The 19432-nt window shown below is 40.2% G+C and overlaps 1 protein-coding gene across 1 annotated transcript; it reads right to left on the reverse strand.

The window, feature by feature from the left end:
* Nucleotides 1-4878: 4878 nt before the first annotated feature.
* On the reverse strand, nucleotides 4879-19256 carry lrrc56 (leucine rich repeat containing 56). The gene is made up of 13 exons (XM_084095434.1): nucleotides 19139-19256; nucleotides 18863-19016; nucleotides 18635-18722; nucleotides 18280-18340; nucleotides 17514-17610; nucleotides 17106-17303; nucleotides 9799-9988; nucleotides 9538-9714; nucleotides 6406-6470; nucleotides 6181-6302; nucleotides 5917-6095; nucleotides 5533-5821; nucleotides 4879-5439 (listed from the first exon to the last, which is right to left on the reverse strand). The coding sequence occupies exons 2-13, from the start codon at nucleotides 18992-18994 to the stop codon at nucleotides 5268-5270; spliced, it is 1770 nt and encodes a 589-aa protein (XP_083951560.1). The 5' UTR covers nucleotides 18995-19016; nucleotides 19139-19256; the 3' UTR covers nucleotides 4879-5267.
* Nucleotides 19257-19432: the final 176 nt, after the last annotated feature.

The raw sequence follows: 19432 nt of genomic DNA on the forward strand, positions 1-19432 counted from the left end.
ACGTACCCTACACTGTAAAAAATTTCTAACCCTCCCAAATCAAAAATTTTAAGTGACCGATAACATCTAAATTTTTCAATTGGCCCAAGTGAAATTCTTGTTGCAATAGTCTGTTAACATTGGCTCAATGAGAAATAATAGGTCAGACTAATTGAAAAATTTAGATGTTATCGGTCACTTGAAATCTTTGACTTGGGGATGTATTTTTTTTTTACAGTGTAAAGACAAAGATGAATTGATGATATTAAGAAGAGGATCTATGACCTCTGGAAGCATCTCTTTCAGGAGCTTAGTCGGTATAGGGTCTAACATACATGTTGTCGGTTTAGATGATTTAACGAGTTAGTGAATTCTTCCTCTTCTATAGCAATGAATGAATCGAATTTTTCCTTAGAGAGACTATATTGCACTGCCTGATGCAATACTGTAGTAGACGGTTGCATAGTTATAATTTTCTCCCTGATATTATCGATCTTATGAGTGAAGAAGTTCATAAAGTCATTACTGCTGTGCTGCTTGGAAACTTCTGGGCTAGAAGCTTTATTTTTCGTTAGTTTAGCCACTGTTTCAAATAAATACCAAGGTTTATTTTTTACTTTTGTTTATTTTCTTCTAATAGGGTTGAAAAATAAGCAGATCTAGCAGCTTTTAAGGCCTCTCTGTATGCAATCGAGCTCTCTTTCCATGAAATGCGAAATACTTCTAGTTTTGTTTTGTTCCAGTTGCGCTCCATTTTTCAGTGTGCTCGTTGTACCACGGCATTGGACTATTGTCTTTAATCTTCTTAAAGCGCAAAGGAGCAACTGTGTCTAAAGTGCTGGAAAAGAGAGTTAAAAGTTTCTGTCGCAATATCGAGTTCTTCTAAGCTATCTGGGATGCTGAGATGATGAAACTGATCAGAAAGATTATTAATAAAGCAATCTTTAGTGGCAGAAGTGATAGGTCTAACATATTTGTAACACAAAGTTGGCTTTGCAGCCTTGGCTAAATGAAGTTTACAAGAGACTAGATAATGATCTAGTTGTCGAGATGTCATTGCTCTGCTGCAGAATTTCAACGGCATCAATGTCAATATTGATGCATATTAAAATCACCAACAATTAGGACTTTATCTGCAGCCAGTACTAACTCTGATAGAAAGTCATCAAATTCTTTGATAAAGTCTGTATGGTGCCCTGTATACAGTAGCCAGCACAAATCTCAAATATGATTTATCATTTACACTAGATATTGTTACATGAAGCACCAACACTTCGAAAGAATTATATTTGAAACTAGACTTCTTAGTAATTCTAAAAATATTACTATAAATTACAGCAACATCTCCCTCCGCCTTTCAGACGAGGTTCATGTTTATAACCGTAACCTTGGGGGGTGGACTTATTTAAAGTAATGTAATCGTTTGGTTTTAGCCAGGTTTCTGTCAAACACAGCACATCTAGGTTATAGTCTGTAATCATATCATTAAGAATAAGTGCTTTTGAAGTAAGGGATTGAATATTCAAAACTATGGAAGCCCGTTTCCGCCACGGTTGAGTAAAAAAAAAAAAGATTCTTTAAGTCATAATAATGAGAAACTTTCTCATAATGACTTAACATCTCGTAATAATGAGAAACTTTCTCAGAATTATGACTTAACATCTCGTAATAATGAGAAACTTTACATGTCTTATGTAGGCCTATGACCTAATCTGTGACAGAGTGACCTGTCCCTGTTGGTTAGCGCAGCACTTACACACACACACACATACATACATTCATACACATATCATCTTACCTCGTTCCTCCGTTCCTTGCTGGGGCACACCATTTCCATCCCATGTGTCGGGCCAAAACAACCGGAAGTCGGCTCGTCCATTGTTTGTGTTAATAAGGGGGATTATGTAAATGTGGCATTATTGTTATGTGTTTATTATTATTCGTCTATATTTGTATTTGTTATTTTGTCTGCATTTTGTTTCTGATTTCGTTAATTTATGTATATATATATATATGTATATATATATATGGGATATTGGAAAATGTACATAATTATATACTTACCTCACCAATGTTTGTAATGGTTTTAACTAAAGGGGCGGGGCTTGGACTATAAAAAGGAGCCCCAAACTAATCTATGCGGTCAGTTAACCTGGCGAGCGAGCGTGCAACTGTAGTGCCGTGAGCAATTCTTACCCTTGACGAAGTTTGTGTGTATATAGATTCATATTTTTTCGTTGTTCTTTTTGTGCAGTTTTGTTAGCCATTTTTTGTTAGCCATTTTTTTTGCCAAAAATATTTGTTACTTTTTATATAGCTTTGGTCTTTTTTTTCCCCTCTGGGACTGTTTCACCTCTCGAGCACTGTCAATAAACAGCACTTTATACCTAACATCACTGCGAGTATTGCCATCATCTATTTTTTTATTATTTTTTTTACACCGGACAGCGGGCCTGCGAAGACCCTTTGTCTCACATTTGGTGTCAGAAATGGGATGGCTACTCGCAAGACTGCACCGAGAGGCAGGAAGCCTAGAGTGGGGCTTCGTTCCCAGACCAAAGCTATGGTTGAGGAGAAGGTAGCCTGGGACACTGTGGAGTCTACGGAGGAGGAGACAGAAGAGGATCTCCCACTGTTTCGTCCCAAGTCCACGTCACCTCAAGTCAGACCCGTCTCCGCGGCTGCAACATCTAGTGGAGGGATGACTGCTGTGATGCGAGACTTCCTGAGCGCACAAGAGCAAAGAGAGCAACGCTATGTAATGGAGCTACAGAGTCTGCGGGAATCGATTCTGCAAGTTGTCCGGCCAGCTGAGGTGTCGAGTGATTTCGAGAGTCCACGGATGGAGCTTCCAACGCCAGCACAGCGCAGAAGCACACCTTACCAGAGAGAACTCGACTCACCAACCGACAGGCAGTACACCAGCCAGCCGATCTGTCCACTTGTTATATCTGTCCACTTTCAGCGCATCACCATGGATATTGTGGGACCTCAGATCTGCAACCTGGACAAAAGGTTTTGTTACTGCTCCCAACATCTACGAACAAACTGCTGATGAAGTGGCAAGGACCCTACAGCGTCGTTCGCAAGATGGGACCAGTGACGTATGAGATTCATCACCCCGACAAGGGCAAGGCTACACAGGACTTACCACCTTAATCTGCTGAAAGAATGGAAAGAGCAAACCAGCAATCATCGCTGCTGATTCGTGAAGTGGAAGAGGATCAGGGGGATGAACAACCAGAACCGAAGGTGGGAGAGTCAGCACAGCCAGCAGGCGTTGATCTGCTTCATCTGGAAGAATCCAAACAGGCTGAGCTGCACCACCTTCTGGGGTGGTACCTCTCATTGTTCCATCAGAGGCCTGGGCGGACTAACATGGTACAGCACCAAATCCACCTTCTAGATCAAACACCTTCACGACAGCGGCCATATCATATTTCTGAGAGGCTGGTGGCACCCCTGAAGGCAGAGATCGAGAAGATGCTGGAGTTGGGAGTTATTGAACCCTCCAAGAGTGAGTGGAGCAGCCCAATTGTTATCGTCCCGAAGAAATATGACACCTTACGCATCTGCATTGACTTCAGAAAGCTGAATGCTCAGTCAAGATTTGATGCATATCCAATGCCACGCATTGACGATCTTCTGGAGAGGATCGGCCAAGCCAGGTACATTACAACCTTTGACTTATGTAAAGGGATTTGGCCAGTACCCCTGAAGGAGGCGTCCAGACCTTACACTGCATTCCGGACCCCGCTGGGGCTAGATCAGTTTACAGTCCTACCGTTCGGGCTGCATGGGGTACCTGCAATGTTCCAACGACTGATGGACCAAGTCCTCCAAGGCTGTGAGGAATGGTCAGCGGCATACCTGTATGATGTTGTCATATACAGTGTGACCTGGGAGGACCATCTTCTACACCTCAAAAGGCCCTGAGCAAGATCCAAGAGGCTGGCCTGTCTTTAAACATGGCTAAATGCGAGTGGGCAAAGTCAGAGACCAACTACTTTGGTTACGACCCGGGAAATGGAGAGCTAAAACCTCAAGTGGACAAGGTAGAAGCTGTTCGACGCAGCCCAAGACCAAAGACAAAGAAGGAGGTCCGATCCTTCTTGGGACTTGTGGGGTGGTATCGACGCTTCATCCCCAACTTCTCTTCCACCGCAGTCCCGTTGACCAACCTGCTCTGCAAGAACGTCAAGAACCCGATTATCTGGACTGAGGAGTGTGAAGTAGCCTTCAACACACTGAAGGAGCAGATGTGTTCTGGCCCAGTACTCAAAAGTCCAGATTTCACAAAGGTGTTCATTGTTCAGGTAGATGCCTCTGCTGTGGGAATAGGTGCCGTCCTGGCCCAGGTAGATGTGGGTGAAGAGAGGCCCATTGCATTCCTGAGCAGGAAGTTGCTGCCAAGAGAAACCCGGTACTCCACAGTGGAGAAGGAAGGTCTGGCAATCAAGTGGACCTTGGAGAGCCTCCGATACTACCTGCTAGGGAGAGAGTTTACCCTAGAGACAGATCACAGAGCCCTGACGTGGATTCACACGATGAAAGATCATAATTCTCATGTGACCAGATGGTATCTCTCCCTGCAACCTTACCAGTTTGAGGTCAGACATCGACCTGGACTCCAAAACAAAATAGCCGACTACGTCTCGGAATCCAGTCAGTTTGCGGGCTGGAGAGGGGGGAGGTGGTGTGACAGAGTGACCTGTCCCTGTTGGTTAGCGCAGCACACACACACACACACACAAATATACACACCTCATCTTACCTCGTTCCTCCATTCCCTGCTGGGGCGATGTGGGTGCACACACGTGCCATTAGCACGCTGGTTTTCACACCGGTTTTCACCCCCCCCCCCCATAACAACACACACATCTGTTGTCTTTTGATTTTCGTTTAGTTTATTACATTAATACTTGCATGTGTTCAGTGTTTGTCAGCGTCTGTGTTGCCGGTCTTTCATGTTGTGTTACTTCTATCGGCAATTCTTACCCTTGAGGAAGTTTGTGTGTATATAGATTCATATATTTTTTTTGTTATTTTTGTGCAGTTTTGTTTGCCATCTTTCACTTATTTGTTACTTTTGTTTATAGCTTTGGTCATTTTTTTTCCCTCTGGGACTGTTTCACCTCTCGAGCACTGTTAGTAAACAGCACTTTACACCTAACATCAGTGCAAGAATTGCCATCATCATTTATTTTTATTTTTTATTTTTTGCGAACCCATTTTCACCGGACAGCGGGCCTGCGAAGACCCGTTGTCTCACACTGACCCACAATCCATCATTCCAAGTGTGTGTTTCTTCGAGCAGGCAGGAGGTTTCGTCCTGGAAGCCTCTGCAGTGCAGCATTGGCTGTTTGTGGACATCTGGGTGTCAGTTTTTTAAATGTGTTAGAGAGTGTTGTTGGTTTGTGCTGGATGTCAGAGTATTGATGATTCCTAGTATCCTCTGACCTAAATTGGGAGAATATACTGTAGTCAGAAGTGCCTTTGTTAAAGTAATAGTTCACACAAATATGAAGTTTAAAAGAAATGACGGGAATATACCGTTGCGCTCTAAGAGGGGAGACCGCAGGACTAGCAGAGGGTCTATGAGGTTTGTGGAATATTTGAGGTGATACAGTCATAATACTCTGGGGACACAGGTTTTTGAGATCAGGCCCAGGAGTCTCCTCTGATGGTCTGGGTTTACTGATGTCAGCATAATGAGGTCTGAGTCTCCTGGTGCGGATCTGTGTTATCCTCCGGCCAGCAGGGGGAGCTGCTGCAGAGAGTGGAGGTGAGGGAGACATGGAACAGCCCGATGAAGAGGTTAGTCTCAACATCTCGGGAGATTCTGTAAGAAAAAATAAAAATAAAATAAAATAAACGTGAAGAAACACATGAGTATCATTTATAATATTTATTATTGAGAGGAATAACGTTACTTACCTGGTGAGGGAGACTGAAAGGACGAATCAGGAGAGCTTGTGTCTCTGCAGACAGTTCTGTCTTTAGTGATGTCATCACTGCTGAAACTATGTCTGTGGCAACCTTCATCATCATAGTCATCATCACTGTGGTGGATTCTCATTACCTGCGGCTGCCGGTCCTCAATAGCCAACAGATGTCTGTCGGAAGTCAACGCAGTGTCCATTGTACCACATTGTAACAGGAAGCAAAGTGTATGTGTGTGTGTTAGAGGAGTTTCAGTACTTCTTGTGCTCAATCCTCCAGCTTCTGAGCTCAGCAAAAACATCCCTACGGTCCTCACTGCTCGACTCTTCATAGTCATATGTGTGTTCAGGAACGTAACTGCTGAGCCGTGGTGAGCTGAGCTGAGCAGATGGGAAAAAAATGTTTTCATGGGGTCTTTAATACCTAATTATATTTCCGTTAATGCTTCATGTACAGTATATGGATCAGTATGAACAGATTCACCTTTGTTTTCTGTCTTCGTACTCGAACAACCTGTAGTGGATTCCCACAGAGAACACTGCCAGCACCTGTGGAAACGTCACCTTTCACGCATCACTTTATAACATGTACCAGAAACCAGTAAATATGTGATATTACACACATATTATAAATATTACTATTGTAATATTATTCATGTATTATGTAGCGGCTGGATAGAATGGGTAAACCCAGCCCGGTCTGCCGGTGATTTAATTTCGCCCTGCAGCTCAGGCTGGAAACCTGTACATTTTTCTATCCGTCTTCCGTTACAAATCTGCGGGGACCAATCACAAACTGGCTTATCCACCTGGCGCGCTATTGGTGGGTTTAACACGGTGACGATAGAGAAGCGACGGCAGGCACACTCTATCTGATTTACCCGTCTCTCGCACGACCGTCAATCCAATTCCTTTTAACCTCTCGATGATGCTCAATGGCTTCTTTAGTTTAGCAAACAAATTGCTCGAGTGCAAATACCACTCACTTTCATGTTTTTTTTTGCACAACCTGCAAAAATCGCTCGATGCCATCGCTGCTTCTGCAAACCGCTGCTCAATGCTACAAACCAACAAATTTGTTGACACGTTTCCTGCCTGGAGTTTTCGCATCGCTCTGCAAAGTACGTCACCCGGATCGTTGGTCTGATTGGTTGAAGGACTATCAACTATGCCCATTGATCACGCCTCGTGTGCAGTAGAAAATACAGAGCAGACTCCCCAGACTAATGTTCAATCTTAAAAGATTGAGCTTGGTCTGGTGATAGCCAGACTAACGGCTGGACAGATCAAACACACAATTATTTGTTATATTTAATAAATAATCCACTTGGGAGTTGTAAGACTCCCCCTCAAGACCAAAGGTCCTAGCAGAAGCAGAAGCTCACGCACACATGCAAATCATGAAGTCACATGCAGCATCACAGGCCATTAAAGAAACACAAAATGGACTTCTATCCATTAACTCATTGACAAATCTTTCTAGGACATTATGTGTATTATTAATGTTTTATATATGGTCTTTTTTGTATTGTATACTGTTGTATGCATGCCTTATGATAGAACTACTGGATAATGTAACCCTCTTGGTATCATGCCTCGTATCAAAATAATCCTTGTTTAACTCTCTCTACCCACTGGTTTATATCACCTCCTCATAATGTAATTGTATGCTTGTTATATTAATCAGAGTATGAAGGGACACAAAACTGCCAGCCCACTCTGATCATGCAAATGAGATTCTTCCAAACAAAGAAACTTTTACCGCTTGAAATTACACCCTCTTCATTGGGCCTCAAAGTTACAAGCCATGCAACTTTCCACTTGGGAGAGAGGACTCTTTATTGAGTCAAATTCAACCTGGTTGTATATTTAAGCTGTGAATATTTCAATTTAAAATATTTCAAACACATTTTCATTATTAAAATTTGAATAATCTATATTCACCTTCCAAATTTCACTTCCAAAATATTCGGTCTGTTTAATAATACAACCTGTAATATTCAACAGGCAATTTTCTGTCCATTTTATTTTCGCTTACACAAATTCAGTGGTTCAAATTCGGCAGAAAATTCCACGTTTCACATCCGGGAACTGCAGGAAAATCAATAGAGAGAAAGTGAAAGTAACAGTGAAGACATTGACATAAACAGCTTTTGTGTCTTAATCAGCTATTTCATATATATATATACTGGCCCTGATAATCATTACATAATCTTACCACTTGCTCCATTTCTGTAAATCAGTTTTTGTGAATGAATGAGTCTCTCTGCCTGTTGCTCTGGTCTTCGTCAACACGCGCTTGCACCACCTGCTGGTGAGGCCGACTAAGATTATATATCGGTACTCTACTGATATTCCTGCAGTTCCCAGATGTGAAATGTTAATTTTCTGCCGAATTTGAACCACTGAATTTGTGGAAACGAATTTATATAAGTGAAAATTGCCTGTCGAATATTATAGGTTGTATTTTTAAACAAATGTTTAAATAAATATTTAGGAAGGGAAATCTGAAAGGTGAATATGGATTATTGAATTTTTAATAATGAAAATGCGTTTGAAATTTTTAATTGAAATATTCACATCTTAAATATAGCTACAACCAGGCTGAATTTTAGCCCATAAAGTCCTAAAAATAAAATGCATTAAAATCCAAGCACGGTTAGTGCAATGCATTTTTTTCCAATTAGTCCAATTCAACAAGCTTTTTGTTTCAAACACATTTGGCATTATTTTACTTCCATAACTTCACCACCATCGAACTACCGAACCATCAAGACTTTCTTTCGAGACTGCATTGTGAAAGTATCGTACATTCAATGTTAATTTTGTTCGCGCGGGACCCCCTCTGTCAGCTCACATACCCGAGTTTGGGAACCACTCTGCAACATCAAGTTAATACTATTAACTAATCCAAATATTTATATTTAATTATAACATGTTAAAATGAATCATTCCTATTTCCCTTTTCCCCAAATTTCCCAAATTTGCTACAATTATTATTATTTCTATTAAACAAAATAAGAAATATTACTGTTTTAATATTTTATTTTAATAAAAAGTATTTATGAAATGAATAAATAAATTAATATAATGATAATAATAATTTATTTATTTATTATTTTTATATCACAATACTAATATTTTTGTGACTCTTAATTTCTTCATTTTCAATGTTAAACCATCAAGTTTTTATTTTGGAGGAAGACTGCAGGGAGCCCTTAAAGCTTCTTGACAACTTCTCACTGCAAGTCTGGGAAAATTGTTGGCACAATGATTCTATATCAGTTTGACCATAACATAATAATAATAATAATAAATATTATTATTATTATTATTATTATTGGAAAAATTGTTGCCGCAAGTTTCCAAATGCATGTCATAAGTGACAAATTCAGAGTACATGCAGAGATGATTCTGTGTGGAGAAGCATTTACTGCACACTGAGCCACTCTGAGACACTGAAAACATTGGATCATGAACTGCTTGTGTTTAAGCGAACACATTGCTGAAACACACAACATATAAATAAATGCATAGACTTTGTGATTGATAACCACACTATTTTATTTCAATGAATCGTACAGCTCTGTGTGTCAAAATAATGCAGGAGTTTTACCTTTAGTTAGATCACTGGCCTCGTGGTTCAAGATGGCGATGTCAAAGCCAGGCGACCCTGGTCTCGACCCGCTGCAGGAAGGAAGAGGTCTGGCACTGCCTGGCCTGGGGGAGATTCTCAGATCGAGAGGCTGGGCTGAAGCAGGTCTGACGCCGCACACACTGACACATCTCTCTTCTAATGGAGCGAAACATTCTTAAGCATATCAAGTGCTGCTGAAACAGTCTTCAGACAGTCTTGGCAGCAACTGCTTGTCTTTACCTCTATCTGTATTTGTGTTCTCCAGGCCATCATTAACTGAACCGTCTTTGATCGATTCTTTGAGAAGAGTCCAATCCTGCTGTGAAGTTCTACAGCATTGAGGTTTGTCCTCTTCAGCAGGTACGTCATCGAGGAAGCTCAGCTGAGGGATAATCTCACGGACCGCAGACCTGTAGCTGTAGTCTAATACCTGTTCATCAAACACACAAACCAAATGTGATGAATCTATCTGGAATACAAGTGTAGTTTGTGTTGTTCTAGCTGAAACACTGTAGCAACCCACCCAGAAAACCCTAGGAACTGCTAACAGTCACATTATGGTGGCAACTTATTTCTTATCTATCTATCTATAAATTTTGCACGGGCACTGCACTAGTTATTATAAATGTTGAAAACAGTTGTGGTGCTTAAAGAAGCCATATTATGCCCTTTTACAAGGTCTTGTTTTTTGGGGTCTACTAATATGGGTTTTCATGCTTGAATGTTACAAAAAAAAATATATACATATATTTTTCACGTTACATTGTTGCATTTCATGTTCAGTTTCTTTATCATGTCTTGTTTAGTTTAATAGTTTCTTTGTCATGGTTTTCCGTCACTGCTTTGACTGAGTTCTAGTTCGTAGTTTGCTACCACGGTTTCGGATTAGTTGCACATCTGTTCCATATTTCTTTGATTACCGTCCTCTGTGTATTTAAGCCCTCAGTTTCCTCAGTTCTGTTTTAGTCTTTGAAGTTTATCAAATTTGGATACTTTGGTATTAGATAATTTCAGACCTATCTCTAAACTTCCGTTTCTTTCCAAAATATTAGAGAAAGTTGTATTTATACAAATGCAGTCCTTTTTTAAGTAAACATGGGGCCCTATTTTAAAGATCTAAGTGCATGGTCTAAAACGCAGGGTGCAAGTTCACTTTGGGCGTGTCCAAATCCACTTTTGCTAGTTTAACAACGGGAAAAATGGTCGGCGCGCCAGGCGTATGGTCTAAAAGGGTTGTCCCTATTCTCTTAATGAGTAATGGGTGTGTTTTGGGATTTACGTGCGTTAAACCAATCAGAGTCTCATCTCCCATTCCCTTTAAATGCCAGCTGCACTCGCGCCATGGCAGATTCACTATTTACATGACGGAATTTGATAGGTCTTACTTGTCTGAAAGAAGATTTTCTGTTCGCCTTGGGGATTTTGTGTCCTCCTCGGCATCTTTTTCATGTGGAGTTCCCCAAGGCTCCATTCTTGGGCCAATCCTATTTTCCTTATATATACTTCCTCTAGGGTCTATTTTTAAGAAGTATGGCATCTCATTTCACTGCTACACAGATGATACGCAGCTCTATCTGCTTCTGAAACGGAAAGATGCTAACTCAATAGTATCATTGTTGCGCTGTCTAAAGGATATTAAAGCCTGGATGGCCTAACATTTTTTTAAATGTAATGAAGGAAAAACAAAAGTCATAATATTTGAACCTGGGGGTGCCTGTGAGTTTCCTGATTTGGATTTGGGTGCTATAAAAACATATGTGAAGCCTACTGTAAAAAACCTGGGTGTTATAATAGACAGTGAGTCTAAACTGGATAAATAGATTAATTTAGGCAATATTTTTTTTTAGGCAATTACCAATTTTTAGCCAATTTTCGAAAGTCAAGTCTTTTTTGTCTTTTAATGATTTTGAAAGGGTTATACATGTTTTTATTTCAACATGCCTTGACTACTGTAATCGCCTCTATATGGGTATTAGTCAGACTGCCCTATAACGCTTACAGATGGTACAGAATGCTGCTGCTCGCTTGTTGACAGGGACGAGCAAGTGAGAACATATTACACCCATACTGGCCTCTCTTCACTGGCTTCCTGTGTGTTTTAGAAACAATTTTAAGATTCTAGTTTTAGTTTTTAAATCATTAAATGATTTAGTACCAAAATATCTCTCTGATTTAATACAGCTGCATGAGCACGGCTGAAAAGTAGGGGTGACCGTGCTTTTGCAGTTGCGGCCCCAAAGCTCTGGAATAACTTGCCCCTAAATGTTAGGCAGGCCCAATAACTTTCAGCTTTTAAATCCAGTCTTAAAACTCATTTTTTAAATTTTTATAGTCATTTTTTAAGTTTTTATGATCTTGTTTTGTTTAATGTGTTTGCTTTTTGTTTTGTTGTGTTATTTTATTTTTAGATTATGCTTGTACAGCACTTTGGTAAACCCTCAGTTTTTCAAATAAACTGAATACAGTTTAAATAAAGTTTAAATTAAAGTGCTATATAAATAAACATTGAGTTGAGTTGAGTTTATGGTAGTGTGTTCTCGCTTTCTTTGTTAATTAAATTTGTTTTTCATCATCATTCTGCCTCTCTTTATTGGATTTGCTACATGCACCTGGTTCAAGGCACACTTGCCCATGGAAAGGAGCTTCGCTGCCTATGTGGAGTGGGTGCTGGCTCAGTGTGCCTCACCGTTCACCGTCTGCCCCATTGATGAGGACATCACCAGACCCGACTCCACAGTCCACGCCAGACCCAGATCCCAGCTAGCCTTCAGCCATGCCTGCAGATCACAAACCAGAGCCCACTGCAGACTCTGAGCCATGACACAAGAGCCACAGCATTTCCCAGAGGCCAATTTCGTTCCAGAGCCCGAGTCCATTGCGAAGCCTGATAAGGTCATTGAGGGAATATTAGTGGAGTTCAATGGGATGGATTGGAATTCCGTCCACACTCTCGTCGCTGAGGGCCGTTTAATGAGCTGAGTCCCCTCTGAGGTATTATTTGATGAGTTGGTTGATGTAATGTTTCATGGTCTACAGTCTCCACTGGTCCTGTCCAGTCCCAAGCACCTTCGTCTCTTCTGGTTCAGCCCAGTTCCAAGTCGTCTTCGTGGTCATTGCATCACACCAGCTCACGTCTCCACCTCAGCTAAGCCTTGGTACTCCAGACCTTCTGTGTCACCCTGGATCTTCATCTCCTCGGTTCTGCCTGGGTCTCTTCCTATCACGACTTCAACTCAGTCAGTCCAAGTCGCCAAGTCAGACCAGCTCCAAGTCTCCTTCATCACCATTGGTTCTGCCCAGCTCAAAGTCTCCTTTGTTGGCATGGTTTCTGCCCAGCTCAAAGTCTCCTTCGTTGCAGGTGATGGTCCCGCTCAACCTCCCTCCTCCTCTTCCTAAGCCATCCAGTTCCTTGGCCTCACCTTCGCTGTCTCCCTTTAGCCCCTCAGCTCCTCCAGTGGTTGCTTCCAGCTGCTCGGATCCAGGTTGGGCTTTTCAGCTGTCAGCTCCACTTTGGTGTGAGGATCCTTCTGATCCACCTCAAGCCTCTGTGCAACCGACTGAGGACAATGGCAAAACCGCCAAGCCCGCGTCTCCACCTCGGCACTCCAGACTTTCTATGTCACCCTGGGTCTTCATCTCCTCGGTTCTGCCTGGGTCTCTTCCTATCACGACTACAACTCAGTCGGTCGGGCTCCAAGTCGCCAAGTCAGACCAGCTCCAAGTCGCCTTTGTTGCCACTGGTTCTGCCCAGCTCAGAGCCTCCTTTGTTGCGGGTGGTCCCGCTCAACCTCCCTCTCCCTCCTCCTCCATCCAGTTCCTTGGCCTTACCTTCAGCCCCTCGGCTCCTCCAATGGTTCCTTCCAGCTGCCTGGATCCACATTGGGCTTCTCAGCTGTCAGCTCCGCTTTGTGAGGATTCTTCAGCCCCACCTCGAGCCTCTGTCGCACCTACTGAGGACAATGGTGGAACTGCCAAGCCCACGTCTCCACCTCGGTACTCTGGACCTTATGTGTCACCTTGGGTCTTCGTCTCCTCGGTTCTGCCTGGGTCTCCTCCTATCACGACTTCAACTCAGTCGGTCGGGCTCCTGGCTCCATCTTGGCTCCTCCCTCCATTAGTTCCACCGTGGGCTTTTGTCCTGGCTCTGCCCTGGGTCATCTTCTATCTACTCCCTCCTTCACCTCCTCCCTGGCTCCTCTCTCCATCATCTCCGCCTTGGTATTCCCTTCTACCAGCCCCTATGGTCAAGTCTATCTCTAGATCCTCGTCCACCTCCAGAACCCCTCCCTCCCTCCTCTGTTGGACTTGTGCAGCATGAGGACTCGCTTTCCTGGGGAGGGGTGTTATGTCACAGTTATGTCATGTTTAGTTTCTTTATCATATCTTGTTTGGTTTAATAGTTTTGTTGTCATGTTCTGTTTAGTTTCTTTGTCACGATTTTCCCTTCTAGTTCTAGTTCATAGTTTGTTGCCATGGTTTCTAATTAGTTGCACACCTGTTAGTTCCTGTCTCTATGAAGCCCCTACTTCTAAAAAGTGCAATGTGCTCTGATTGGTTGGCTGGACAAGTGTGTTATGATTGGTCAAATGCTTCGAGTGTGTTTAGGAAAAGTCACTCCCCTTACCCACTCACTCCCCTAACTGAACTCAACCAGGCCTCACTCGGTTATTTTGCATATGCCTTGTGGTACGTTCTCAGAAGAAAACTAAATCGAGATGTTTTAGGGAGTTATATATAGAGAATAACTCCCTTTGGAGTGGCTTTATACTTTGTAACTTTGCTGACATTTTTCATGCTAAAATAGCAAAAGAAAGATGAAAATTTTGTTTAAAAAAGCGTAATAGATCCTCTCCAATATTTTTGTGGAAAACATAATACTTTTTAGTGGTCAACCACCGATATTTGTCATTTTTTAAATATTGGCATCGGCCAATCAGTTTTTCTGTCTGGCCGATAAATTGGAAGCAGGACTTTTATTTTGACAGCGCTGAGAACGCTGGCTCTGAGAACAGCAGCACCTGAGCAAACAGCACTTTCATTCTCCGTCTTCATTAGTTGTGGTCTCTGTTAAACAGTTTTGACTAATGTTACTGGATCGAACTGTTAAACAAAGAAAGTAAACTGTATATGAAAAAGTATTATAATGTTTGCTTTTATATTATTAGTAATAGTAACAGAAAGGCAAACACTATTATATTATACTTTAACATTTACCATCAGCAATTAGCAAATACGCATTTATACAATTTAAACAAATCTTTGAATATCTTATAAACATTTAATTTCACAAACCTTGCAGACTTTGTCAAATCCCGCTGTCAGATATTTTGAAGTGTGCATTTGTAGCCTGCATGAACGTGTTACTGTGCGTGACGGTCGGTCCGTGTGAACTGAATGCGGACAGGAAAGTTCAGCTTCACTGGAGTCGCACAATCGACAAACTTTAAACTAATTTTCACTGTGTGAAATTACTCAAATTAGTGTTACCTTGTCTTTTATTTAAAAAATATGTTTCCCATTGCGCAGAAACTTGCCAGATTACTGAGTGCCCTGTTGGTTATATCTATATATATATCTACCACCCTGCTCTCTAAGATATCGGCATCGGCCATCAAAAAACAATAACGGTTGACCAGTTTTTTTCAGGATTTATTGATCGAGCGTTCAAAAGAACAGCATTTATTTTAAATAGAAATCTTTTTTTAACACTAATTCAGCAAGGACATATTAAAGCAACACTATGGAACTTTTCCTCTGCGGTCCCCCTACAGGTTGGAAGCGGAATTGTCCATTACCGCTGTCGTAAATCATTTAGCCTACTGTCGCACGCACGCCCACTGTTTATCCAGCACCGGCTTTGGAATGAACGATGTCCACAGACAAGGTAGAGTATGATGCATGATTTTATGAAAGTATGATGTATTGCGACATCAGAAACGAACGCTTGCCGTTAAAGCAAGTCAGATTTGTAGTTTTTTTATGTCTCATTAGAACTACAGAGATGCGACCCGATCTGGCAATCTTACATAGTGTGGTTATAGCAGATAAAGGACTGCAAAGCGGAGGCATAAGTGCCTTTCACCCTGTTACGACTTGATGAACTACTGAAACGATTTTGGAAACATTATTTTAAGGTAAAAAAATGTTACATAGTGTTGCTTTAAATTCATCAAAAGTGACAGTACAAGACTTGTCTTTACCCAAAAGACCCCAAACTTTTGAACGTAGGGCACATCTATATCGTTATCAGTCACTTGTTTCTGTGAAAGGAAATGCAAAGGGCTGTTTTCATCCGCAGTAAAGGAAGTGAGTGAAAGACAGAGAGAAAGCAAATGAGGGCACCGTTCAATGAACTTCATTTACCACTTCATGAATATTCAAAGCAGTTTGTTCACTCACTGAACACTTGCCCCAGTTTTGTAATTCCTGAAACTGAAAACAGTAAGAAAATTGCAACCATAACCAAAAACTGAAAGAAATAAGAGGAACTCAGTCTAAATAAAAGTGTTGATATGTGTAAAATGAATCATACATATAAAATAAAGATAAAAATAAAATATGAATATTAGATTATTATATTTTTTTTACCTTGGCAGCTAAATGAAATAAAATATGTTTAAACTGAAGTACTAAAATTACTAAAACTAAAATAGTTTTTATTTTAAAATATTAAAGCTAAACAGAAGAATAAAAAAAAACTAAAATTATAATGAAAAGTGAAAATATAAAATGAAAAGCTAATTCAAAATATTTATAATAGTATGTAAATATTTTAAAAACTACATTTGTTTTAACTATATTTTTTATGAAATGCTTGCAAAAATATATAAATTTTATAAATAAGAAAGAGATAATAAATACCAATATAATATTTAATTAAATGAATGAACAGGTCAATACTAACAGCAAATAATTGGTAACACTTTACAATTAGGTCCTACTCTATTAGTTCACTTTATTTAATGTATTAACTAACATTCACTAACAATGAGCAATGCATTTGTGACAATATTTATTAATCTTTTAATTAATACAAATGCAATTGTTCATTGTTGTTCATGCTAGCTCAGGTCCATTAAATAATGTTAACTTAACAGATACAACATTTGATTTTAATCTACATGTAAATGTTGAAATTAACTTTAACTAAGATTAATAAATACTGTAAAAGCATTTTTCATTATTAGTTTATGGCAACTATTGTTTAACAAATGGGAACGTTATTGTAAAGTGTTACCAAATGTTTTTACTGACTTATTTTGTTCTGCTCGGCCAAAAAGTAGCAATGCCCCAGAACCAATATTTACATCAATCATTTCCCTTGTCCATTTCGGGTCTCTAATATCAAACATATTATTGTGTCATTTCTATATGGATGGGGAGGGGCAGCATTACATGAAGTATAGTCCATGATTTAATGGACTATATGGAGACATCATTATCTGTCGGGACCATTAGTCTGGTCCACCACAGAGAGAAGCTGAGCCTCATCTCTCTCATTCTCTATTAGACATGCCGCCCATAATCTGCTGTATAAACTCATGTACCTCTGACATGCCTGGACTGGGACAGGTGCACACAGGGTTTCCTTCCAGTGAAAGCGTTCTGAGCTTCCCACAACAGCCTAAATACATCAACTGAGCCAGATTATCGACATCATTCCCCTCCAGGTCCAACAGCTCCAGGTGATCCAGCATACTGATTGGAGTCAGGTCTGAGATACTGTTATACGCCACATACAGCTCCTGAGGAAAACATAATACAGTGCAAGAGTGGTTTACTGTATTAGGTGACTCTTTTACTTTTATTCAAAGGTTTTAAAAAATAAACATTTTTTTAATACTTCTCCTATTAAAATACGTTCCCATTAGAAAAACAAATACCTTTTACTGTGCCTTCCAAAAAAAGAGTTTAATCAATTCAGTAACCTTTTGCTTCTAAGTGTTGTTTGATACCTTTAAGCTGGCGAGAGCAGGAACTCCCTCCAGGTCGGTCAGACCGCATCGAGACAGCCATAAGACCTGCAGGTGGGACAGGCTGGTCCCGAGATCCCTGAGGAAATACTGAGAATAATAAGCCATCATTGCATTCCCATCATTGCACTCCGTCTCTCTATAGTGTTATATTTCAAGAATTAATTGCATGTTTATTCTATGAAATTGAATGTAGTCTGTTGTGCAAATATTCGTTTATTCTTATGGTTGTAGATGTTTTTTGAGGGTGAGGACATGTAAAAGACATCCAAGTCCCCAAATTTTCATTGTCTTCCCATCTGAAAAGTACATGTAAAAGGGATAATTCACCCCAAAATGAAAATTACTGACCCTTGTGTTGTTCCAAACCTGTATGAGTTTCTTTCTTCTGTTGAAAAGAAGATAGATAGAAGATAGAAAAGAAGATATTTTGAAGAATGTTCTGGTTACCAACATTCTTCAAAATATCTTCTTTTCTGCGCAGTAGAAGAAAGAAACTCATACAGATTTGGTACAACTTGAGGGTGAGTAAGTGATGACAACATTTTCATTTTTGGGCGAACTAACCCTTTAATAGCAATGAGCAGTATTAATACTCTGCAAAATATCTTCTGTTGTGTTCCACGGAAGAAAGTCATTCAGGGTTTAGAACGAGGGAAAGTAACTGATGACAGACTTTTAATTTTTGGGTGAATTATTCCTTTCTGGATGTAACAAAGTAACTTATGTAGGGAAATGGAGGTCTTACCGCACAGATGAGATCAAACTGTTGTTCATTTTCAGCTGTGTAAGTTTAGGCAAGTATATTCCTGTGAGACAAGTGGACAAAAACACAAACGTTCATCAGATTTCATAAAAGGTACTGTCTTCATTACCCATTCAGCCATTTCAATCCAAACTACACCCCAATCAATCACATTTGGACCATTACTTTTTTTTTTACAATGTGACATGATTTTTATGACAAAACATGTGGCTCCCCCAAATTCTTAATACCAGCATAATGTAAAAATAGATATATTATCTAAAATATATAACGTTAAACAGGCTACATTTTCTAAATGAATAAATAAAATGTATATTTTAACAAATAAAAATCTCACCAAAGTTGTCTAAAGTGTCTTGTCTGGTGTCAACACACATCTCTAGTGACTTCACTTCTTGTAGATTTTCTGATCCAGTCAGGATTTTCTGAGAGGGGATCAAAGACATTTAACCTATAAACATCAGGTGGTTTTGCGCTAAATATAGAGTATAATATAACGTTTTTACATGTATCGCCCTTCGCCCAATTTAAACATTAAAGTTCAGCCTCAACAATGAGAGCTTACCAACTTTTCTGGTGAGAGACACAGTTGGTCCATCATCAGGTCAGAGAGATCGGGGTCCGCAGGAGGTTTAGGGTTTGATATAAACTCATTCACAGTGTCGGCTCTCTTCTTCTGCGATGCTTCACTCGACATCTGCAACCTTTGCTTTCCTGCCCTGAAATAAATGTTGACAGTTTTAGAGAAAACGGCAAACTGAATGAATTAAGTAAAATGTTCAAAGTTTACTATGTCATACTATGTGCGTTCTATCTTCATACATATTAATTATTTTCTTACTTATTGAGCCTAAACAACGTGATTATTCGGAGTGTCTTCAGCCTCACTCGACAGCAAGTTTGGATAGCAACGGGAACTACTTCCTGGATACGGGCCGGGCACGTGGGATTTGTAGTCCGTTATCAAAAACATCTTCGTGACTGTAACCAAAGTGCATTTAAAGAGCAACTTGCAGGTAAAAAAAAAATCTAAATGAATATATAACCGTGTATGAAAATACCATATGAAAAGATAATGCAGGATTTAAAATGTTTTAAAACGACATAATGACACCAATTTAGTAGATAAAGTGAG

This window comes from Abramis brama, assembly GCF_963993115.1.
Source record: "Abramis brama genome assembly, chromosome: 20".
In the NCBI taxonomy this organism is placed as follows: Eukaryota; Metazoa; Chordata; class Actinopteri; order Cypriniformes; family Leuciscidae; genus Abramis; species Abramis brama.

Excerpts from the sequence above, each read along its gene's own strand:
- lrrc56 (XM_084095434.1), bottom strand. The coding sequence starts at position 18,994 with ATGTCGAGTGAAGCATCGCAGAAGAAGAGAGCCGACACTGTGAATGAG. Across the intron at positions 18,341-18,634 it reads AGACACTTTAGACAACTTTG|GAATATACTTGCCTAAACTT; the intron begins GTGAGATTTTTA and ends CTTGTCTCACAG. Across the intron at positions 17,611-18,279 it reads AGTTTGATCTCATCTGTGCG|GGATCTCGGGACCAGCCTGT; the intron begins GTAAGACCTCCA and ends GTATTTCCTCAG.